The sequence below is a fragment of the Temnothorax longispinosus genome, chromosome 4, assembly GCF_030848805.1.
Source record: "Temnothorax longispinosus isolate EJ_2023e chromosome 4, Tlon_JGU_v1, whole genome shotgun sequence".
NCBI classification, from domain to species: Eukaryota; Metazoa; Arthropoda; class Insecta; order Hymenoptera; family Formicidae; genus Temnothorax; species Temnothorax longispinosus.
Genome location: NC_092361.1, coordinates 15,327,766 through 15,353,798, shown reverse-complemented (window position 1 = coordinate 15,353,798; position 26,033 = coordinate 15,327,766). Strand labels below are relative to the sequence as shown.

At 34.5% G+C, this 26,033-nt stretch overlaps 1 protein-coding gene and 1 long non-coding RNA gene across 7 annotated transcripts in view; one reads left to right on the top strand and one right to left on the bottom strand.

Annotated features, from left to right (window-relative positions):
- LOC139810999 (uncharacterized) overlaps positions 1-18,812 on the top strand; it is an 84,881-nt gene extending 66,069 nt beyond the window's left edge. The window contains exons 2-3 of the long non-coding RNA XR_011731529.1: positions 9,304-9,377; positions 18,631-18,812. This is a non-coding gene — a long non-coding RNA (uncharacterized lncRNA). The remainder of the gene's footprint in view (positions 1-9,303; positions 9,378-18,630) is intronic.
- Fife (regulating synaptic membrane exocytosis protein fife) overlaps positions 1-26,033 on the bottom strand; it is a 166,516-nt gene that overhangs the window by 94,830 nt on the left and 45,653 nt on the right. For all 6 annotated transcript variants that reach the window (XR_011731526.1, XR_011731527.1, XM_071774974.1 and 3 more), the window contains 4 exons: positions 21,800-21,890; positions 7,994-8,072; positions 4,887-5,043; positions 904-1,155 (listed from right to left, as the gene is read on the bottom strand). Coding sequence is in view for 4 of the 6 variants with exons in the window: in XM_071774974.1 (XP_071631075.1) it covers positions 904-1,155; positions 4,887-5,043; positions 7,994-8,072; positions 21,800-21,890 (579 nt within the window). In the remaining 2 variants the exon portion in view is untranslated. The remainder of the gene's footprint in view (positions 1-903; positions 1,156-4,886; positions 5,044-7,993; positions 8,073-21,799; positions 21,891-26,033) is intronic.

Below are 26,033 nucleotides of genomic sequence, written 5' to 3'. Positions count from 1 at the left end.
GCTTGAAGAAAAAGCGACTGTTTTGTCCTTATAGTCGCCGACTACAATCGGAACGGAATAATTCAAAATCTCTCTCGACGAGCGACCTGCGCTTTGTTGCATAATGCAGGTGGGGTGCAAAAATCTCGGCGAATAGTATGGTGTATGCATCTGAGATAACAGCAAAGTGTAGCTTAAAGCGTTCAAGCGGACACTCAAAGCATATTATGTACGTCGATTCGTTTGGCAGCGGTAATTCAGCAGCCCTAATTTCAAACATGGCTGCACGAATATTCTCTCGTATAACAGTATATCTCTTAGGATGTTGAATTATGCACCTCGCTGGGAAAAGGGAATCTCGTGCGGCAGTAAATCGTGAGTAACATCGAAAGCCAGTTGAAAAGATACGGTGCGCACGTAAAGCGTGGCTCTTATTTTTTATAATCTTGAAAATTGTATTCTTTCCTCTTTATCGCAAACGTGGCTTTTATTTTTTATAATTTTGAAAATTGTAACCTTGTCTCTTTATCGCAAGAAAATTAATTTTCTCCTGTTAAATATATTAATTATCTGTAAAGTGAGAAAAGATTCACGCAGACTGATAATATATGTATAAATATCAAGAAAAAGAAGAAATTCCTGACTCAAAAAGAAAAGTTATATTATGGTCGTAAAACGTAAAAGACTAGAATAATTCTCCGTCGATACGATTTTATTCTACAATGCATTATTCTTTCTATTTGTTATATAATATATCGTAGATCGAAACTGTATGCTATGGAAGAAGCAGTTTGCGTCTATGTTTGCATTGTAAGATAAATCGATTAGGAAGATCGCGGGTCATTATGCTATTTACATTATTCTCGATTAGAGAGAAGCTATTACAACGAAAGACATATCATCGTGGACCAAGTTTTCGCTTACCTTCTCCAATTCCTTGAGACTAGCTGGCGAAACGTCGGAATGTCTTCGGATTTCCGGAGTTCGTGGCGGAGCCAATCCACTTCCAAGCGTGCCTATCTGACTACCGGTAGGACCTAGTCGGGCGTCACTGTGCCTCCTGTGAAGTGTCTCCAAGCACGGCACGTCTAGCATCGAATCTGTGGATTCCTGTGTCACTATCGGCTGGTCCCTCGAGGCGATCTTTCGACGGCAAACGCTACATCGCCAGGAAGACTGTAACGTTTCCAGACAAAAAAAGCACTCAATACTCATCCATATGTGCGCAATCATTTATTGGCGATAAGCTTGCGTCTATAATATTGACATATTGCTCTCCAATTATGTTTTGTTTCAAAGATTGAATTATCACTTCGTGTTTAATTACGCTGTTTAAGGAGGTTCGATGGCTTCATCGGAGGGAGTAGTGGGACGCGGGGGTTCTGGAAACAGCGCACTAGCGTTTGAAGTAGTGGGAATGAAGGGGATTGCTCTGATTGGTCGCCGCGTGTATAATGCGTGCTGCTGTTCACGTCGTTCACGACCATGACAGTCTAGCAGACGAAAAATCAAGCAATTTATGCTTTAATGAATAATTTTTCTACGAAATGTGCGGTAACCTTCCCCTTTCTTTCGCTCATTTATTTGTAAATTATTAAGTTACATGTGCAAATTTCTTTTTCTTTATTATTTGCATTTTTTCTTGCACTTATTTCATTCTGAAGGTATATGCAATATGTCATTTCCCATAAAAACCTATGTTAAAAATGCAGCCAGTTTCATGAAATTTTAATATGTTGTTTTGGAATGCAAAATAGAATTATGTGAATTTTTGGGGAATTTTTCACCGTCCCGTTTTGAAAAAAATCTAATCCAAAAATTGTACTTTTTAAATTTTTGGAGTAGATTTTTTTCAAAACGGGACGGTGAAAAATTCCTAATAAATTCACATAATTCTATTTTGCATTCCAGAACAACGCATATTAAAATTTTATGAAACTCTCTGCATTTTGTTGTAGCCATCGAACCTCCTTAATAGAAACTTTAGGATTTAAGGCTAGCATTATTTTTAAATTGACAATACAAACTAAACTAATAATGGAATTTGGTCGAATTAAATACAATATGTGGAAAGCATAATGGATAAAATAAAATACAAATATTTAATTCATATCGATTAAAAGAAAATCACATTAATCCGAAATTTAACATTTTATTATAAATGAAAGCGTGTATATACCGGGTGTTTCATTTTAATCGCCCCAGGCAAATATCTCGAAAAATATGAAAGATACGGAAAAACGTTTCAGACAAAAGTTGTTTGGTTTGAAGGGGAACATAAGATGGTGTCATTGGTTTGACCTTGAGTGAACGTGCCGAGGTCATATGGAGTTCAACTTTGTTTTTTTAAATGGAACTCCCTATTTTTCATTGCATATTCTTGTAGCTTACCTAAAGAGCTTTTCAAAACCCTATATTTGAGTATTTTTTCATAAAGTACTTTTCGAGTTACAAGGCTTGAAAGTTATTGGGTTGCAATTATGTATCCATGCAACAGAATGGTAGTACATTTGAGCATTTGCTGTAAACCAAAAATACACAATGTGACTTCGATGTGACCCTACTTGTGAGTCAATCGGTCTTGCCTTCACTGGCCGGATCAATGTTGGGTTTTGCCTTCACTGGCCGGATCAATGTTGGGTCTTGCCTTCACTGGCCGGATCAAATCTTGAGTCTTGCTTTCACTGGCCGGATCAATCTTAGGTCTTGCTTTCACTGGCCGGATCAATGTTGGGTCTTGTCGTCTTCATTGGCCGGTACACCTTGGGTAATGCTAATGCCGGCGGGATTGTAACTTTCAAGCCTTGTAACTCGAAAAGTACTTTATGAAAAAATACTCAAATATAGGGTTTTGAAAAGCTCTTTAGGTAAGCTACAAGAATATGCAATGAAAAATAGGGAGTTCCATTTAAAAAAACAAAGTTGAACTCCATATGACCTCGGCACGTTCACTCAAGGTCAAACCAATGACACCATCTTATGTCCCCCTTCAAACCAAACAACTTTTGTTTGAAACGTTTTTTCGTATCTTTCATATTTTTTGAGATATTTGCCTGGGGCGATTAAAATGAAACACCCGGTATATAGTTTCTCACTCGTAAAATATTATGCATTTTTACTTCAACAAACAATACCACGAATGCAGCAAACATTACAAATATTATTAACTTTTATTGTAAATGTTATTACTTTAAAATTACTGTGTAAATTTATTTAATATATAATATTTGTATAATCGTATTATTTTCGATCTGCTTTTTATTTTATTTATAATATGCAAAGTTAAAAACGGAATTTGAGCGTGCATCATAAAAGCCAAGTATTCTCTCTCTCTTCGTTTACATACTTTACCGCATGAACGTCAAAAATAGCGAATGGAGCGAATGGAGCACAAATGCAAGTTGCATTTACTAAATGCGCACATTTCCATCATATTCATACGTACATGTGATTTTTCTACACAATGTTCCGTTTTAAATGTAGAAGAATGTATATTTTAATGAATTTAGGTTATCTTTAGGTAACACACGGAGATATGCCGTGTGTTATAGAAATGAATAGAAATACGGGATGAGAATAGACTCAGAATGATTACGCATATTCTACCGAATTTAGGTTGCCCGCAGGAATGTCGTGCAAGAGCATGCCATCCATTGTAATCCAACGCGAGATTAAATCTCGTGCGATCAAGCTGCGCGCATTTACTGAATTTATCAATTACGCGTGTAATTAGAATTAACGCCCAATCAACATCACGCGTATCAGCGAGCGAAGGGCAAACAAAATCGCCATTAAACCAATTAATCTTTAACGCGATTAAATGCGGAGCGAATTCGCGCGAGTCGCGAATAAATTTCCGTTAGATCCACGCGTTTATGATAATATAGTACGAAAGTTTCGAGCCACGAAGATATACCGGTTGCTTTTTGCCTCCTACCTCGTGGATTCAATTATCGACACGGAACGACGGTTCGGGCGAAGAAGCATAATTGTCTTAGCGATTTCGGAAAAAAACTTCGAATAGTCGAAGGATGGAAGCCCCAATAATTTTTTTGCGATAATTTCCGACAGGCGCTACGCTGCTTACGAATGAAAATTAGAGAGCAACAGAGTTATAGATGTGATTTACACAAGTGATATGTTATAGTCTTTTGGTATTAGGGGACTTCCGTTCACATTCTTGTCATCGTGAATTTTCTTGGCTTTTCTTGTTATTATCGATTGGCAGTTAATTATCTCTTTTGTATTTACGCCTCGAATGCAAATAATGGGAGCTTTATTTTTAGAATACTTTTGAAAGCTTCTTTATGGGACAAATCGAACATATTTTTCTTGTTTCTTGTTTCTATATATGTGATATTTCATTTCTTGTCTCGTACATGATGATTATACACAACGCATTTAAATAAAACTATTATTGTAGCTTTACTTTTGCGTAAGATACAAATCGCTTATAGATATGTCCATTTCGTTATATAAAATATGACATGTTAACGTAAAAGTTTACTGTTTATTAATAAAAAATAAAATTAACTGACCTTTTGGCAATAAAAAAGAAAATCAAATAAAAATTGCGCAACCGATCATTAATATGAAATGTCAAAGGAACAACCGGTTCCAATTATATAGGTATAACGTATAAATAAAAAAAAATATAAATATTTAAGGGAAGCAGCGGTAAAATGTCACGATTAATTACGACGTTATTTTTTAAAATTTTTAAATTAGATTTTCGCAAGCCTTCGTTTCTCTCTGTCTTCAAACTCTTTTGTGTGTTTTCCTTTCGTAGGTTTCGGCAATTAATTTGCGCCATCCCAGACGCCATCCAATCTCGTTTTACGGCAATATTTACCAGCGAAAAACAATGAACAAGCCGGTTAATTAAAAATGAAGGCGTGCAGACCCACCGGATCGTCGGAATTCGTTGTCGTCGAATACGAGGCGCAGTCCTCGCAGACCTTATGTTGACACTCGCAACAAGTTCGCGAGACTTCCTCGGGGCCGAACGACTTCCGGCATACCCTGCAGTCGTCCCCGCTGCTTGTCTTGACCGTTTCTGACTTTCTGAAACATCGAGCCCAATAAATTTTATTAAGCGCAGGCCCTCATTCGCCACAACGATCTTTCCTCCATTAACAAAATTATTGTCAAACATCCGTTATTGGGTTGTTGAGCATTGAGATTATTAGACGGGGTATCAAAGATAATTAACTACATTCTGTTGTATATGGTAAAGCATACTTTTTTAACAACGGAGAATGATAATGGTTATTTTTATGATAATATAAAACTACATAAAAATATGTAATATTTTATTCGATCGGGAAAAAGTATATTCTTTACTTATATCTCAGTAACTTACTTTTATATAATATGAAAAGAAAGATTATTTATCATTGAGTTACTATAATGAACAGATATGTTATTGAATATAAAGATAATTGAGAATTCTTACATAATAGTTACAATACATTTCAAAAGTGCATCGTGACAACGAAATTAATAATAATCTTGGCTTACAACACACACGCATGTTACGTATTTCTACTTTTCTATCAAAAATCTTGCGTATCTTTTACGACCGTAAAAATAGTTTTATGTCGAAAAAAAAACTTATTTGAAAACGACTAGTCATTGAATCCGATACAACATCCGACGTTCGTTTGTAGAACAGCGCGCTCGTTATTTGAACAAGCGCAAGTTACTTAGCTGATCAACGAGGAATCAATCCACGGTCCTTAATGGACGTGTCGTATTAAATATCGCTCGGCTGGGTGCACGAGCAAACTGAGCCGGGCAAACGATAGAAGTAAGGGTGGGTCGCGGCCCGTTTAAACTGACAGTGAACTTCATGGGTCATCTTCCGCTCGGATAATGTCCGCCGCAGTGCGTCCATTCGCACGCGTGCGTCTCCGGCGAATAAATCTTTACTCGCACGAGATAGTGTAGCGCGCGGATTAACAGCAATGGGCTTTTACCCGCTGAAACGTTTTCAAATAAACTGCAATTGGCGAAATAACGAATTAAGTTTCATCGCGCGAACATTGGAACTATTCAATTGACGTTTATTAGAGAATATTATCGTTATTGTACAATGAAGGGCATGGAATAGTTATATTAATGAGGTATTATAATCATGTATAATCTGATATTACAAATGTGAAAAAGCTCGAAAAGGAAGACAATATATGAATTGTGAAAGCAAAGAGAAATAATTTTGAGTAACCTTGAAGTAAATTAAAAATTAAATAAAAATGTTTTTTAATGAATTAAAAAAAACATACTTTTTATAAGCCATACAAAATTTTAGAAATAAAAATTAAATGTTGTATTTTTAAGAGCCAGAATTTGCGTTCTTTTATCATATGTTTTATTAACATTTACTACATTTAAACGTTGGTCTCTTACGCATTTTGACATTTTACACATTACATACATTTTTTAAATATTTTCTTTTTTCGAATTATCGGACGAAGTTTTTAACGTAAGATTAATATTGCACCGTTGCAAATTACTTTCATCAGGGATTAATTGCTTTCAAAGTATCACTTTGAATGGAAATAGAGTGCAGTTTAGCAGGATACCCTTTGGGGGAAAAACTTTCATGTGAAAAAGCGCAATACTGAGGTTTTATTGTTACAGCATACAAAAACTATTTCATGCATTTTTTTAGTGTCGTTATTCCAGTGTCGCAAAATTGTATTCACAATTAAGTTAACATTATTTTAACAGTTTGTGTTAATATCATAAAGATATATTTTACTGCAATATGATTAAATTCGGTTATGAGATACTCAAATTATGATATTTAATGAGAAAACCGCGCGCGCGTGCGCACGCGAAGTTAAATAAACTAAAATTAACGATTTTACACATATTATCTATACGTATATTATTTGATAAAATAATACTGTATTTTAAATAATCTTCATCCTCTGTCCATTTATTCTCGAAAGGGCTGATGGTAGAGATTTATAGAGAATTAATGGTGATTTTCCAGTTTACTCTATCCTGAACTAATCGTGTCGTGTAACCATGTATTTAAAAGGTCTTTAGCTCACAATTAATCAGTCCAACGAGTTGGCGACCTACCTCTTAGCCTCTTGTATTCTATCCTGCCTTCAATCATTAATTTTTCGATTGTTCCTATTTTGCTAGAAATATGACCATGGTACTGAAGGTATAAACGGTGGATCATTCTTAGCAAACGGGTATTGACGTTCAATTCTTTCAGTAACGTCTTACTCGTCCAATGTTCTATTCATGATATTCGGAGGACACGTCGATACATTTCAAAAGCCTCGATACGCGATCTGTCTGGCTTTTTGAGTGTTCATGTTTCCAATGCAAATGTGTAGGTGGCTATATATGAGGAACATGAGTGCTTGTACCGATCTGATTTTCGTATGTTTAGTTATCGCGTCCTTCGAAATTTTGGTAAGTTAGTATTAGTGGTTGCCGAGCTTGCGATGTTTATTCTTCGCCGTATTTCACTCCCTCCGTTGTTAGGAGAGAGCCAAGATATACAAACTTATCAACCACTTCAAAACTTGCTACATTTTGTAAATGGAGAAAGTTATTTTCATGATCATGACTTCGGTCTTATGAATGTTTAATTGCAACCCATATTCCGCGTTTGACCTGGTCAACATCCTCATGATATATTCCATTTCTTCGATGATTTACAGCAATTATTATTAGTGTAATTTTAGATTATTGGTAATTAATTATTGTAATGATAATATTCGAAATATCATGAGATACATACAATATGGTAATATCATTCCTGATGTGAAGTACTCGAAAAATTGATCAACTCGAAATTAAACAAAAACGAAGAAATTTTATATTTATACAGTTGCAATGAATCAAATAATATATAAAATAATGTTATTTATTGTAATATTAATAATTATAAATCATGACAATTGTAATGTTTTATTATAAATGATAATAACATAAGATATATAACAATATAACAACTTTTTCTAATAAGAATAGAATCAGAACTTACGGTTTTAAAAATTCAATGGTGGTGGAATCCTCTTTGGGTTGAGTGTCCTCCACCGGGGTGACCTTGGCCGACTTTGTTGCTGAAAAGAGAAAGGAATCTCTTTTATAGTATTATACCTCTCACGAAGAGATTGTGACAGTCCTATCCGTGGACTCTCTTACAAGCTATATTCTCCGGGATCCCTGGCCGCAATTGGCGAATCGATTGCCACAAACCCTTTTCCGCTCTTCTGTCGCCTCTACGAGGGTCTTTAAAGTTCCATTTGGATCCTTAAGAATATCTCCGGGATTCGTTAAGTATTCAATCCCACCTTCCTTTTAGCAAGGAAGGACGCCGTCGCGATTTTATCTTGCACGATTTGCCGAGAGGCTTCCTAATCGAGCGGCAGCGTTATCACAAATCTTCATCGGAAAACGGCCGCGCGATTTCGAGGTTCGCCCGTTATCGACAGAAATGAGTTTCCGATGTATTCCGCCGAAAGAAAAGAAAGAAAAAGAGAGAGGCAAGAGAGAGGAAACTTCAATTGCCTTTCGAAACTACGGCTGTGTACGGAACGATAGGAATCAAATAGAATTGCGCCTAATTTCATTCACAGAGGAAGTAAATACCGTTTTCAAATTACTGTAATAACATTCACACAGTTCGTTTGCATCATTTCCGTGCTATTCATCGTCGATCTCTTTGGGTTAGTGAGAGAGAAATATTAGCTGAAAAACTATTGTTACAAGAAGTATTTCTTAGCGTCAATGACATCATATTATGTTATCAGGCAATACTTTTGCAGCTTCTCAATTAACTCAAATACTTTCGCGTATAGTAATCAAATAATCCATGGTTCTTCTTCCGCCGCGAGCAACGTTGCGGCATAAATTAACAGAATGAAAAAGATTACTGTACCGTGAATCAAGAAAAAGAAATGAATTTTCTCGCGGGCGTGCGCTCTTTTCTTGCACCGTTGTGGAATCTCTCTTTATTTGAGGAACTTTTTTTTAAGGATTTTAGAACTTCAATTAGAGACAAATTAGAGAAAACTTTTTATTTTTTTGAAAATTTTCTTCATTTTATAAGTCAATAAAATGTCAATAAAATTTATTATATAACGATATTTATAACAATTTAATTATTTTCATATAAAAATTGTATTTTGTGTATTTGTTCTTTCACATTTAATTTGTATATGCAAGAATGGAGAATAAATTTTCGCGATAAAATACACTAATTATAAGAAATTTATAAAAAGACTCGATAAAATAATCTCTATATTAATTTGAATCTTTATAATTCTATTGAAACATCTTTTCTATTTACAGGAAGACCGTGTGAAATTCAGAGGCTGAAAGAAGTATTCTTTAAGCGCTGGACATCTCGACAGTGGGATACAGAGGTAAAAAACGGAACGCATCGCTTTGTAATTAACGCAATTACTCACTGAAGTGATGTGCGACAGTACAACTTTTTGCGAGATAAATTTCCACGTAATTTCGTAGAGACGTGAAGCGGAGAGGAGAGATTGTGCTCCTGCGGCGACGCAAAATCCGGAAAAATCGGAATCATGCGCGAGCGCATGTGGTCAGATTGGATTGCCCCGTGGATCCAATTAAACTTTTAGAAAAACCGACTAGATGCCCGTGATCTACCGCATATCACCTTTCTCGTCGCGGAAATTAACCGTCAGATCGAATCTTACACGTGAGTTATGACTCGGTCTGGAAAATACGTCATACGTAGAACGTTGTTCCGCCATTAAATAGTTAACACGCCGTTCATTCTCGCTCGTAAGTGATGCAAATTGCTTTTCTCCGTCTGATCTATTAATACAATATTACTAAATTTTATTATATTTATTAAAACGATTATTTGTTTTATTAATTGCGGCATTACAGTGTTGCGAAAACAATTCTAATCTGAAAACATAACAATGCGACTTGGTGCAATTATTGATGAACGTACGAGATATGGAACATTTTATTTACAGTACTTCAAAGATTGTATTATATTATAGATTTTTAGACAAATTTGAGATTAACTTTTCTTAAATTGTACGGAAAAATATATATATAATTAAATAATTTAGCAATTAAATTTTGAATAAGGTAGACATTCAAGCAGCATCTTCTCTAGATTAACTAAAACAAAATTTTGTTACATTTATACTCGTATAAATACTTAATTCGCATAATATAATTAATATTCAATGTTTAATATAACTGGAACATTTAAATAATTAATATTTAATATTTAATTTCATATATTAAACACTTCCATTATTAAATTATGCTGGAAATCTTTATTAAACAAAACTCTCTGCCTTATAAGTATATGTTTTTAATTTATATAGATACATTAATAACATCCTATAATAAATGTATAGTTAAAAAAACAATGAAACCTTACACACTGCCGTAATTAAATGTTTCAATATCTTCTTCCATAATAATTAATAGCAGATAGTAATTTCATTCGATAACGCATACGCGTTTGTATAAGATAAGAATCAAATTACGGATGTTATTGAATAAGCCAGCATTTTGATTGTTGCAAAAACGTGTGCAAACGTGGCGACTCGGTTTTATTAATGAAATTAACTGTTTTCTCTCCCGTTGGCACCTCGCCACGGTGTTTTTGTAGAGACACGGTCGGGAATCACGTTTGCGTTTCTGTTGACGTTAACAAAGCGGATTACCGATATAGTCGACGAGTGCAATAAAAGAAATTCTCCCTAAACGACGTGTGAGAAATGTCAGGATTTTCCTTCTTGTAGCAATTACTTTGTTATCGTTGGGATTCCCTGAGTCACGTAAGAGCTCCTGGCTACCCGTGCTTTGACGCAAGATAAATCGTTATCTATAGCTAAATGTCCGAAAAATCATTAGGAGAACATCCCGACATCCCTGAAGGATAGAAGTGTGACCGTCACAACTTTCGTTTTTATCTCACGCTAAATCCAAGATTTATAGGATGTAATCAAAGAAACTTCAATTAAACTTGACATTAATTATAATTATTAAGTTAAATTTATTAAGCAAATGTAAAAAGCTTTCATAAATGTTTATATTAATAAAATAATAGATCTGACATAGTACTTATTTTAAACAGATTTGCCGTTTATTAAAAATATCTTTTTTGAAATATCCGTTTACCATTTGCATGGTATAATATAAAATAGCTTACGTTATAGAAACGTTATTCGTTTTAATGCTCCAGAATTCTGAAAGACAGGGTTATACATACATGAAGACAATGCTTCCTAAGTTTCGCGAAACCGTGTTTAATTGAGGACGAAAGTGCTCTTTCTATTTGCTCCGTATTTATAACGTTTTGATGAATATATGTCTCGCCGAGCTTGCTGTTCATGACGTGTTCTTTCAAGGCTCCCAAATAACCATAGAAAAGACAAGAAGGTTTCCATCCTTTTGACGGAAAGCTCAACAGCATCTCCTCGAGTTTCTAGCAGAGGCAACTAGAACTTCCTCTCGGCTTCCAGTTTTCGGAAGTGCGATGGTCTGCTATAAACACGAGATTTTAACTTTCTGAGAGTTGTGTAACAAGAGGTCGACCACGACCAACTTGCATTATCGTTCGATTTATCATCCTGAATAGAAGAAGAGAAGACAATCGAAATAATTTTTAAATTTTGGTAATTTAAAATAGAAAGCAACAAGAATTGACAAATATGTTACTAAAAAAATTATATGGAAAAACATTTAACACGGTATTTCATGATATTAAATAATTTTTAGAAGCTGATTGGCAGAGTAAAGTAACATTTTTTTTAAGGGTTTTTTTCATTTGTTGTGTAGTGAAGTCTTTTTTTCATTTAGAAGCTTTTTGATGTATAAATCGTTACTTCTACCTATGTTATTGGAAATTATTAACCTGCTATCTCGTAGAAATATCTTCCTATAATAACAGCATTTGATAAATCGCTGTATATATGGATCCTCCCCAATAAATCGTTATCGCTTTAATATAACGATAGCTAAACTTTTTGTAAATGATAACGGTGTAATATCGGATCAGCAATTCTTGACACTTTTCAACTAATAAAAATCAGATACTTCATAGATATAAATGTAGCAAACGCACCAATGTATGCATTTTTTAACACATTCTACAAAATCAACATATCTCACAATATTTATTTTTTATGACTAGAGGCATGCTTCCAATATTTTTTCGAACGCGGAACTTTTGAATAAAAAAATGTTGAAACAAAACATTGTATTGAAATAATAGCAATGTAAAACTTCAAGAAAATGGTATAGAGGGAAAGAGAGAGATTTGTCAAATATGCATTTCACGATATCACATGCTTACACTGAGAAAAAAATGTTGTAAATTTGACTAAACTCGTTTAGTTGTAGTGATTTGTTTAATGCAAATATTAATATATTTAAATCAAATATACGTGAGTAATATCAAGAAATTCTGAATCTATTTAAATATAATATTTTTTGAATTAACAAATGTTAGCTTGACAGCCCGTGACCGCTGCATTTAGTTGAATCAAATAATATTTCTTTGAATCTACGATTTTTTTTTCTCAGTGTAAGATCTCTTTGATTTTGTAATATTATATTACCGTTTGCGCTTAATATATTTATGGCAAATTTTATCGAAGCTCTCGATGCGGTCACGACATATACGCGAAAAAATTTGTCTCTATTAATGTGAATTCAATCCAATTTCGCGCGCTCGTACAGAGAGCAATATGTTTAGATGCAAAGGGGGAAATGTATTAATTTCAATGCTGTTTCAATCGACTACGTATTATTAATTCTCTGCCATTGCACGACGAATGTTTTTAACAGCATATATTTTCGAATGGCAATACGACCGTCACAGTGATATATCGATACTATCGCGACGGCTGCACACTAGAAAATATAACGACGCGTAGCTTGCAAATATTTGTCAGATGCGCAGCGGCTTGATTATTTCCGCGAATTTTCATCGTTCTCTAATAAGCCATATTCGCGTAATTGGATACGCGACATATTTTTGATATCACCACTTGCTCTGCTGCAGAAAGCCCAGGGTCCGGTCGATATCGTCGATTGACATTGCCCGATTCAACGCACGATAAACGGACACGTAATTAAAGCCTCCGATCCCTGATGTAACGCTTCCGTAATATTAGAGATAACATAATGGTGATGACCCATTTATAGCGTTTATATGCAATTCAATGCAATTAATATTAATGCAATTATTCGGGGCGCGTTGTTCTAAAATTATTCAAAAATGTGGATTTGTTAGAATATTTAATGCATTTATAATCATATCGCGTAGGTTACAGGTATAACAGATAAAACGTTATATATATAATTGGATGTTCTCCATTTTATAAAAAGTTAGATCTACCCTTTCGGGCAGATAATATACACACATACACAGACGATATTCATCGCAAGAATTTATTAAACATTTCAAAAAATTTTTAATAAAGTTTAAATATGTTGCGATGAATTTTGTTTGATGTTCAATCGATGTTATATTCATAAAGAAAAACCATGTTAATGCGTTTTTTTTTTTATTTTTATTTTGTCGAAATACAAGAGTATATATATACGTTCGCGATAACACAGTCTATTCATTCGCTAGAATTTTAATCTAGAATTACCGCCAAACTGAGACTGTGCGATGCTTCTTTTCAATAACCGAATACAAAGAATATAAATAAAGTATGCACAGTGAAAAAAAAGACTGTGACACTGTGAATTCAAAGTTGATGTAATCATTTAATTTGATATATAGACATGAACAGTTTGATTAAATTAAATATGTAAATTATGAATAAATACTACAATAATAATCTTTGCTGTTGTTTTATAACATATTTAAATAAAGATATTCTAATAAAATTATTGGAAGAAGCAAATAATATATAATCTGTTTATTTCGAAAAGTTTGATAGTTTTTTTTTTGTTGGAAATGTACACAATACATTTTTTTGGCAAATATTATGGAATTAAAACAAAAGCTGAACAAATGTTGTGACTGATGATACGAAAATTAATATAGTGTAATAGAGAAGAGAGAAAGAATGTATATATAGATATTGGAATATAGTATATTAATATCAAATATATTAAATATGATTGTAAACGGTGTTTATAGTTTTTAGTATTTTATTCTATTCAAGGCTCATCATTCTCATCAATTGTATCATCAGTTATCGATAATTTCCCGATAGACAATCGCAAGATCGTGTAACTATTGATTCAACAATCTCTCACAGGCAACGGACGTTTTTATACGACAACCGTTTTACTATAAATGCATTGTTAAACGACTTGTATTTCACGTACACAATAGTACTGCTTAACCAAACGAGGAAGAGAAATTATCGAATCGTAATGGGGCGTGTTATACTGCCTGACGTGCTATTGGTAGGGTTATTGCTGGTAATTGATCTCTAGGTACAATCACATTGTTAATCATCACTGTAATTAATGGAGCAGCGGATCGGCAGTGAGTTGGCTGGTTGAATGGAATACCGTAGAATTAGCAGTCACGGAGTGTATCTTGATGAGACTGACATGCGTCAAGGTGGTAATAAATTTTGACAATAATTCTCACGTTCTGCGTGAAAGGATCACGAAATATCATTATATGAGTATTCGCGCCTGGATAGAAGAGACGTAAATATCTAATACATTGATAACGATATAAAATTAATGGCATTTTAATAATAATTGAATTAATTATTAATTAATAAATAAAATAACATTTTATTATTAATCAAAAACATAACCTAATCAACGATAAAAATATTATTTCTATTTTAGCATAATCAAAACCCGAGAAGTATAAAAGATAATTTTGTAACAAATAATATTAATTAAATGTGATATTATTGTGTAATGTGGGAATGTTCACTTACGTAATGAAGGCACAAACTGATCAGTTTACAACGCAAATCGTAATATGACATTGTACAGCGTTGTTACAACGTTGAAATTAGATTTCACGGTATATGGTATAATGATCATGCTATAGCGATTCGAAAGCTGTAAGAGGAGAGGTACTGGTGAGCAAACTGGTATGGGTATAAATACGAGATTGGAATCGGTCGTATTCTCGTGCGTTACCGCGCGTTGAATTATATCGCGATGGTGCCTGACTTGAACATTAAAGGTGGCCCATTCAAAACGCCTCCTCTCCTCATCGTCTTTCAAACGCGCGAACAAAGGCATCACATTCTCGCCGGATATGTAATGCGAATAACGCGAAATCCGACTTTCAATAGAAACGAGGCTCGGGGATTTCAAATCACTCGTGCCTTTTACTCTTGCATTTTTCGCCATCGCGATGTCTTCGATAGCTTCAAAATTTCTTCTTCGCTTATTAGTGATAATTCATACCTCTCCCCTCCCTCTTACTCTTCTTTATTTATTCAAAATGAATTTTCCATTCAATAAAAAATTATTTACGAAATATTGAATCATTATTTTCCTGGTAAGAGTAAGAGATGTTAGGAAATGCAGTATAATGATACTTTATGACGAGTATAAAATATGCATGCGTCTTGTTTCCTTACTTTCTTCTGAAGTGTGTCAGATTTTACGAAGAAATTGTCTTGAGTAAGATTATTAAGTCTGTAAAATTTAATAGGTATTTAAAGTGAAGTACCTATACTTATATACTTATATACTTATATACTATAATATTTATATAGTAGGTCGTATTGAAGTATGATAATAATACTGTAAAAAATTTTGACATTTTAGCAATCAGTTTGAGTGTTCTACATAATTATTTTGATGGTGCGACAAAATTATTTTCAGATCTGTAATATCTAGCTAAATTTTTAGATACTGTTCTTTCCGTTTAGAACTAAAAACCATGAAACTAAATCATCAATGGTTTCAATCACATCCTACACGAGGAGGCGATATTGCATATAGTATAAATTTATACTCGAATTATTTCGAAGTAACCCTGAGAAGAGGGATAGATATCTTCATTTTTCCGTTTCATCGCGAATGGCAAATACGTATAGAATTTCTGAAGAAACGTTTGAAAGAGGTCTACCGAGATGGAAGGATCAGAAAGTAAATCTTCAAAGATCGAACATCGTGCCATGCTCGAAGGGCAATGAAGAAATGCGCTGCCAGGAGGGATTAAAGAAACGAAAGGCAGCGGGTGGTGGGGGAGGAGATGGATAGAGAGGGAGAGCAGGATGAAAATCGATATAGATAGCGGGTGTGATTTGAATTTTACATATAACGTATACACAAGCTCGCGATCAGTAGGGCGGAATCGAAGCCGCACGAGAAGCAGATACTACATCGCGTTGACTCTGTGAAGCCCCCCGAGGGGTTGATTCGGGTTTACAAGTCATTGCCAATCCTAAGCGGCTCCGCGAAGGATCTTTCGAGGAGGGGAAAGTTTCGAAATCAGAGATTTGCAACAGCTATTCTTAATCGGTTAATAAAACATTTTTCCGTGAGACAATACGTACGATGATAGTACTGACTTTAAGATGTAATTAGAACAGTGATTTTATTGCGTATTAATTAACGACAAAACATTTTCTAATTATTTCTGCTATCGCAACGAGCAAATAATACCTAATGTGATATATTTCTTTTCAAAAATATATAAACGTATGATACACATATAATTAGAATTAATTAATTATATATATACATAATATATATGATAGAATTAATTTTTAATGAGTTTAAAAAATGGTATATTACAACGATAACTATAAATTTGTTATCTCATATACATCCAAATTTAGTTGAATTTATTTTATGCTAACCACAAAGCAAAGCGCGAACGTATAATAGCTTCGTAATCTCCCAACAGACAATTTCAAAATCCGAAATTGATAGTCGCACCATGAAAAGCAGAAAGAAAAGTACGCGCATCGCCGATGAACTCGTGGGAGTTGCGGGCATATTGTATGGAGCCTGGTACTCCTAGGTGTAAATAATAGTTACTATTCCATTGGTCCCCTTCCGTTACGTTCGCCCCGAGGGCATCCGCATCCCTCTCGTATCGTTACCCGGCTGTTTGTACGTGTTCCACCCTTTCCGAACACATGTTCGTATTTTTCATAGAGACATTCAGTCCCCGGCTTGTCGAGTACGCCGCTTTTGTCGAACTTTCGACTCTGTTCAAAAGTTTCCGACTTCGCTCGAGCTCTTTCGTTTATGTCAACTTCACGACTCTATCATCCGACGCCTCGCGTTATCCGGTCACCCTTGCAAATAGCTCAAATTTTTGGCGAGGAAGCGGAATGAAACAGAATGTCGACGGCCATTTTTTTTAGAGACGTAGCCCTTTCTCTGATAATATGTCCCTGATATTTTTCAACACCTCGAAATTGCCTTACGTTTTTCCTGTTTATTTGTTTGATAGAATTGATGTCAAGAGACAGTTTTATAAATATTTCTGTTAATTTAATTTTGATTATTTATTGATATTATCAGCTTATTACATTTTATTTATAATTCAATGTTATTTATCTAATAATTCTAATATACATAGGTATATATGTATGTATATATATATATATATATATATATATATATATATATATATATATATATATATACAGGGTGTCCGAAAAATCGCCTACTCCACTTCGGGAGGTGATTCGGGACCCAAAAACAAGCAAAAAAGTTCATACAAACATAGGTCCGGAAATGAGCCGTTTCCGAGTTATAGCCACTTTTATGTTCAAAAATCGTAATTTAGAATCCGCTTGGCATCCTTCTTTCTTAATTATTTCTTAAATTAAAAATTTTTATTTTTAAATATTTTTAATTTTTTTAATTTTAATTTTTTTATTTTTTTTTAATTTTTCAATATTTGTAACGATTACATTATTTTTAAAAGAAATCAGTTGTTTTCACGGCTACTTGAAATCAGTTGTTTTCACGGCTATTCAAAATCAGTTGTTTTCACGGCTATTCAAAATCAGTTGTTTTCACGCCTATTCAAAATCAGTAAGTGAATCACGGTTTTGTAATAAGTTTCAAATTATTATTTAACAACACCTTACTTTTAGGTTGTATCTAATCTTTCCGTATTCATCAATGGATCGTTTAAGTTTTAATGAATTAGCTGATATGCATCTTATGTATGGTCTTGCTCAAAGTAATGCTGCCGAGGCAAGAAGATTATACATCCAGTCTTTTCCAAATCGAGATGTACCGGGAATAGCGTCTTTTTGAAATGTAGACAGAAACTTGAGAATTTGGTAATTGTAATTAAAAAAAATTGAAAATAAAAATTTACGATTTTTGAACATAAAAGTGGCTATATATATATATATATATATATATATAATAAATGTAGAATTATGTCTTACAGATATATAGAATTATTACTATATCATAAAAGAGATTCCGTTGTCAGTTCATACAGTCACTTCATTCATTTCGTAGATTTATTGTTTTGTAAATCCATATGACGCATTCCGAACGTATTTCACGGTAATCAATCATTATAAATACCACTTGCGGTTCGGTCTTCTCGTAAGAAGACAAAGTAGGATATCACTCGTCTATACATTCCGTTAATCAGCACAATTATCTGAGAGATAAAGCTGCCATATCCGCCGGGTTAACTAGCGTGTTTTACAGGAGTTTTACTGAGTATCCGTTTCTCCTCTTTAGGGTTGGATCGAAGAGGTTCAGTGGGTGCAGTAGCGAGCTCTGCAGAAGGTTATAGGCGAAATTCCCAGGAAACTCTCAAACTACGAATCTCCGCCAATAGACGAGGCGCAGTCGAATCGTCGTGCGGAGGTCGGAAACGCAGGGGACGAAGCGGATTAATTACAACTGCCCGTTTCGCCGGTGGAACGACGAAAACGGTTAACTCACTTCCCTTTACGTCTGATCGTTTGTGATTGCGATTAAAGGCTTAAACATCATTACTTAACGATCGAGCGAACAAAACGTGTATTAAACCCGAGGAAATAGAAGATCGATCTTCGCAAAGCCGGTCTTGTCAAAAGACTTATCGTATTCCTTTCTCCTCGCAATTGTCACGTATTGTCGTAAGAATTATTATCTTTTTTCAGAATGTGAGAATTTAGTCCCTGATGTTGGAAGTTTTAGCAATTAAGGTATAACTCATAATTTCGATGAATTATTCTACGACATAAAATAATTTACTGCAAAATAATTTTATTTTTTTAATTAGTCCAACAAATCTATTTGCAAATAAGCTTACGTATAGGTATTAATATCTATCTCTTTTATATGGATGCATCGAGCAAATCTTGGTGTAATATTTTTTATATGTATATGATTTCTGTCTAAAATACCACAGAATATTAGATGATAATAAATCAGGTAGCTTCATTTAAGGGAACAGATATAAAGACAAATTTATTATTATGCGGCATTAAAATAGACTTTAATGCGAAAGTAGTAATACGAGATGAAAAGGGAAAAATTTGCGGTACGATTTACGTCACGGAACAGGTATATTAAGCTATTTAAGCCAAATTATCAGAACACAAAAAATTTTATATAGAATTAATTTGCTAATTATTTGCTATTTTTTGCTTTTAAAAGTAATTTTTTTGCTCCAGCTATTAAAAAGTTACGAAGGGCTGAATAGCTTCACCCTCCTTGGGGGCGGGGGCTGGATAAGCTATCCAGCCCTTTGTAAATTTTTAGTAGCTGGAGCAAAAAAATTACTTTTAAAAGCAAAAAATAGCAAATAATTAGCAAATTAATTCCATATAAAATTTTTCGTGTTCTGATAATTTGGGTTAGATAGCTTAATATACCTTCACGGAACGTGGAAAATAAGTCCCATCAGAGGGGAAAACTTTCTTTGCACCCCATCGAATTTCTGTCGTTTAAATCCTACCCCGTATAGTCGAGTTTAGTTCATTTACAATTAGAGAGTATTTTTACAATGCTCCTTTCCCATTTATTTTTGTTAGTGTTTTTTTTCTGGGATTAAAATAAAATAAGCTCAACGAGATTTTTTCGGGATTTTCGACTATATTGCTCTCTCTCTCTCTCTCTCTCTCTCTCTCTCTCTCTTTCTCTCCCCCCCCCCCTCTCTCTCTCGATTAGTGGATTTTCTTTCGAATATATTGCTTTGTTTTGCACAGCAATGAAGATAAATTCGTATGCATTGCATTTGTACAGATTATACCGCCAGGTTTCTTTATTTCCTCTCAAAGGCAAAGTGATAATCCACGAAATCCGAAAAATTTGGATAAATCTGTAAAATTGTATCGCAGCAATTATGCGCAAATCAGTTTCACCTCTCGTCTCCGATCGACGATAGAATCGTTTGATAATCGAGCTCGCGAATGTTCTCCGATCGAATTTCTTTTGGCAAATCGACTATATGAATGATGCATAGTGTGTGCGGTAGTTTCGTATATTTCTTTGAACTCGCAAAGTAACCTTTAAACTTTCGCCATTTCTGTGAAAATACGATTGTAAGTTGAGATTTTCTGGGTGTGTGTGTACGTGTATGTGTGCGCGCGAGTATTCCAGTGTCCTATGTCGAGTAATGTAAAAAAATGTAAATGGAATTCGTATACCTTCCCTCTTAACGAAGAAAAGGCATTAAAAGTCTTACGCAAGCACGGGACTATTAATTATGTTTGGCGATTACAGCGATAAAATACAAGGTAGTGAAATGCGAAAAAAAACGCACTTAAAATATTATTACATCTATTAAAAAGTCATCAACGAAACGCAAAGACGAAGTGGAGCAAAGTAATTTTACTCAGTCGTGAAGAGGACAAATAAGTAAGCTTATTAACAAAAACTGACCGACAAAAGCTCTCGATTGATCGACACACTTAACAACATCTTACATTGATAAATGGTCGCATAATGTTTCTTCGTCTCATTGGCGGCATATATAAATTAAAATAGACAGTATTGTATCGAGACACGGTTGCGTACGGCCGCGCAGGTGTGTCGAGACTCGAAACAATTATTACCGCTGCGGTGCATCCTGATGCGCCTGGCGCAGCGCATTTGTCCCTTTTAATATTTCTGCCGCAGCGGCGGAGTACGTGGTATACGGCGCTTTGCGTCGTGCAAAATGAGAAGAAAAGGAAAATGCGCGCTACCGATGAAAAGCATGGAAACGCCCTTGTCCGACTCTCTCTGTCCTCGACCCTCATTGGCCTCTCCCCGAGCTATACACACTTCTCTCCGCGTGCTTTCATCTTCCAACGCAGCGCCTCACCGTATAATTGGACAAACATGGGCTGATATTTATGCAAGTGTTATGTCCGACGTGAAACGCTGTGTGCACGTTACTCACGGTTATACGCACGAAATTCCGTGGATTGGAGTGCGCCGCGAGAGAGATTGTCGTGAAATAAAAATGCCCACGGAAAACGAAATCACTCTCGAGTAGACGCTTCCACAGTCAGGTCAGGGAAAACTGCATGGATGAATTTGAAGGGACGTAACTTGAAATTGCGAAGAGAATAGGACGGAAAGAAATTGTACAATTTCGATCGTACGATATTCAAACGCGTTTTACGATTTGCGCTGACAATGAATTGGTCGTTGCTGTTAATGGGAAAGTATGTAAAGTAAGCTAAAGTTTCTTTGAAATGCACTTCTGGAAGATACGGAATAAGATCCGGAAATGGAGTCGGTCTCTTAAAATAAGTAGTTTATAGTAGTGTTTCAATGCGAATTGTTCTCTCGTGCATAATTTTGTTATTGATGTGAAGAAAGTTAACATTAAACGAATAAGAATGAAATTGAGAAAATTATAAACTATTATAATAATCGTGTGCGGTTTAATGCAAACATTAGAGTAAAGATAAACGAAGACCACACTTACCTTTTCCCGTCATGTTCCAGGTTAGAAATTTACTTAAGGTTCCACTTTCTTCTGTCTTTACTTCCTGTTGCTTCCCATCCGAAATTCCCATCTGTAACATAAACAATACTCAATTTAAATTTTAATACTCAATTTGAAACGTGATTGCTCGCACAGTAGAATAATAGTCAAAACATGTATTACCTCTCCATTACGATTTTTATTAGTATAACAAACTGTTTTTTGTCAAGAATTTTTTATTATAATTTTGATTATAAATTAGTAATTATAAATAATAGCTTTATATCTATATTTAGCATTATTCAACTATAACATTTAAAAATTTGTCTTTAAAATTTGCGTAAAATTTTTTATCAATGATATCTCTATAATATATTATTTCTTAATTCGCAAAGAATTGAATAGGTTTTTTCTCATAAAATGTAAATTCAAAGAAAGTATAATTAATAAGTTAGAATTAAGCTTATCAAATATACCTGCCGATGTTACCGATAGTATGCTAACGAGACATGATATTTAAGCATGGAATGACCTAATTCGTAATCTGATCCTCGTTTACTTGGGTATCCTTGACCCGGTGAACGTAAACATTAATTAACATCTGACTCATAGATCTCTCATAGGTCGTGTGATATTTTCGAATTCTGTTTGATTACACAAGAAGAAATGTTAAGACGCTCAGAAAGTGGTCGTTAAAACCTTCTGCCATAAACGAAAACTTAGCAAGTAACTTACTAAAGTTGAGGCTACATATATGATATATTTTTGGTTTACGTATATATACGCGTTTTATCAGAATATTATTACAATACTTCACAAAAATTACCGCTGTGGGTTTGAACAACTTGCAAACCTCGGAGATATTAGTCAAGACACATATCGTGGTCTCCTCAAATCCCTCGACAGAATGATAAGAACTTTCAAAAGCCTATGTGTGCATTATTTTATGCAAAATGTGCGAATAAGTTAGTAACAGACTGAAACATTATTTTTATTTTATCATCTCCGACAATTTAGGTTTTGGAAATTCTAATATTTTTTTTTTAGTATTAGGAGAGTATGCGAGATATTTTATTTGTAATTTATTTAATTATTTAATAAATTGCAATTATTTGCAATTTATTATAAAATCAAATAAGAATCGAAATTGTCCAATAAATATGATAACGCAGTAATTTAAGTACTTATATTAATTAATACATTATCGAATCATTAAAATGTTTTAAATATTCTTTTAAATATTTATAAGAGAGAGAAATTATGAAAAGATAATATTTACTGATTTCATTACTAGAAAGATATTGTATTCTTTAATTTACATTTTAAATTATATAATAGCTCATATATCCGCAATAACAACAACTATTTAATAATTCTCGTGGCATTATATATTGCGTTATCAAATAGAATGAATATAATAAATTAAATAAATTATACAACATAAAATACAATAAATCGACATAATTTCGGTGTATAATAATCAATTAAATTTTGTTTTATATCTCGCTATATATAAAGAATCGAGAAAATCCGTACCGAAATAAAATATCGTAGACCAAACCCAAGGATACCGCATGAAAAACGGCAAAATTCAATTTTCTTTTCTGCTTCTTCCGTAAATGAGAAAAACGGCTATTTCTTCTGAAAGATTTCTGTTCCTCCGCGAACACCAAACGTTCTCTCCGAACTTCGAGCATGTCGTGGTGACCTTTGAAGTAGGACGATAATAAATATCTTTACAGGTACAAGCGAGTCCATGCGAAAACCAATTTCGTAATCGAGATGTAAATTGCACCGCATCTGGCCGATTGCCCAGCTCTTTCTCTCTCTTCTTCCCTTCTCCCCCCCCCCTCTCTCTCTCTCTCTCTCTCTTTCTTCGTTCCCCATCGAACTTTGCTTTCTGTTTGTGACATGCACCTTCGGTGCCTCAAGCTCTTCTTATCCGAGGTACTCACCGCTCACTCGCTCGTTCTACTCTGCACGTGCAAACACACTTCCCTTATACCCCGGCTATATTATTTGGCACGTTGAGCGTGGCATAATGCGAGCTCCATTTCTGGAACGATTCCAGCGGTCGGAAACAGCCGGTGGGACACCGCCACCGATTTGATCCCGGTTGCCTCCTGATGAAATGCGGCAACGCGAATAGGTATACATACACATGAAGAATATTAAACACGTGGCAGACCACGACCGCTCCATTCTCATTTCTACCATGTGCGTGTCATTTTGCTGATCAGCGCAGCTCTTGCACGCGGAGCCTTTATGTCGTTATTAAGTTCGACGTTTGATTTTCAACGATTGATTGCAACGCGTATAATTTGCAATAACTACCATCGATCTCGTTATAGCAGCAAAATAACCGAGTCACACCGTTATAAATAAATTCTTTGTTTAAACTATGAATCGGAGTATTTCGATCTGCAGGAAACAGAGAGAAATTCTGAATATAGACGTATAATATGTTCGACATTTCGGATATTTTAATTAATCATGATTGCAGTTGCGAATAAATTTATTCTTAAAATATTTAAATTTGGAAAAGATTGCACTTCTGCATTACTTTGATCTTTGGATGCTGTATCGTGTGTGTCTACTCCAATCACGCATAAATACTATATCTTGCGAAAGTACAGACAACAATGTGCGTTGCAATTGTTGCAATTATTGATATTGATATCACGAACACGATTCTATCTGTCAAAAAGCGTGACTTATTACATTTTGCGTTATTGAAATCTTATTGCCACGGTTATTGTAAATTGCACAGTAAATTCCGAAGACGTACATCAAATCTGATTTTCTAACGCGTTGTTAATTGCCTAATTTATAAGCGCACGTACGAGGAACGATATATTCTCGTGCTCCGAAATTTATGTATCAGAAATTCTCAACATTTACATTTCCCGCGATAGGAGTTGTCGAATAGCGACCGTGTTACCGATAGCACGATGTCGCATTTGCGAACGTTATGACGCGCATAACTGAAGTTCCGTCCGAGTTCGAGTGCCGTGCCGTTCCGCATGCAGTTCGGCGCAATCGTCTGCCAGCTGGATTTAATCGGCAACATGCCTTATCCTGCTACTATATATGGCGGTGCAAAAGAACGGAACACAGAGGGCTAGAAAACTCGCGCGGGCTCTCGTAAATTACATCAGTTGTCCTTGCATGAGTATTATCACTCCTGTGATAAACAATCACATATATTTGAGCCATTTTAATTTAATGTTTCTGTAGGCATGGAACGTTTCTCTCTAGTACGATAAATCCTCTTTTTACTCGCATTTTCAGAAATACTTCTTTTTATCTTCGAGATTAATATGGCATAATTTTTACTGTACAATCAAAAACATTTTTTTGTATTGTTTGTGTTGTTTATGATATATTTCCAACAACTCTAAATCCATATAATAACAAATAGATTAATAATTATTATTTTGAAAATATTGCATCCCATAAATAAGGCAGTATAAAAGGGATCTTGAATTATTTTTTAGCTCACACACAAAAGACTTTTATCGCCAGGGAATTGAAAATTTAAGATTAAGATGGGAAGAAGTTGTAAATAATAGTGGAAAATATATTTTGGATTAAAATAAAAGTGCCAAAATTTTTTGTTTCATTTTGAAAGTATCTCGAAAAAACCGCATTATACTTATGACTGGAATGATCCAATATCGCTGAGTGCAATGTGTAATTTAAGAATATTATTTCGTATAGCTTCTAAGCGTCTAACATATACAGTTAAACGCAACAGTCGGCACTCTCATGGACGGTCACGATTCACATCTGCACATATAGCACGTAATTTATGACATCGAGAGAAGTATAATCTCATGATAGATGAAAATGGCGACGTGTCCGCGTTTGTGTAGACACTCGCGGAAACTATCGCATTCGCGTCCGCTTTCTGACTTATTGGTCACTACGGCCATGATAAATAACCGTATTAAGTTGAGAGCGTGCGAAAGGAAAATCCGCAATGAGAGAGTAAATGGAAAAAAAAACTGCGTCCCGCATCGAGAATTAAATTTTGTCGTATATAGTAGCTATAGCTAGCTCAAATTGGAGTTAATTAAATGTGTATTCACACGTGGAAAGTACGTTAACGCTGATGTTTATTAGAAATAAAAGAGCGAGTGCTTTACTGAAAGTATCTTTAGTCTTGAATTAACAAATCGCATACTAATTAGAAAATATCAATAGCCGATATAATTCCAAATTATGTCATATC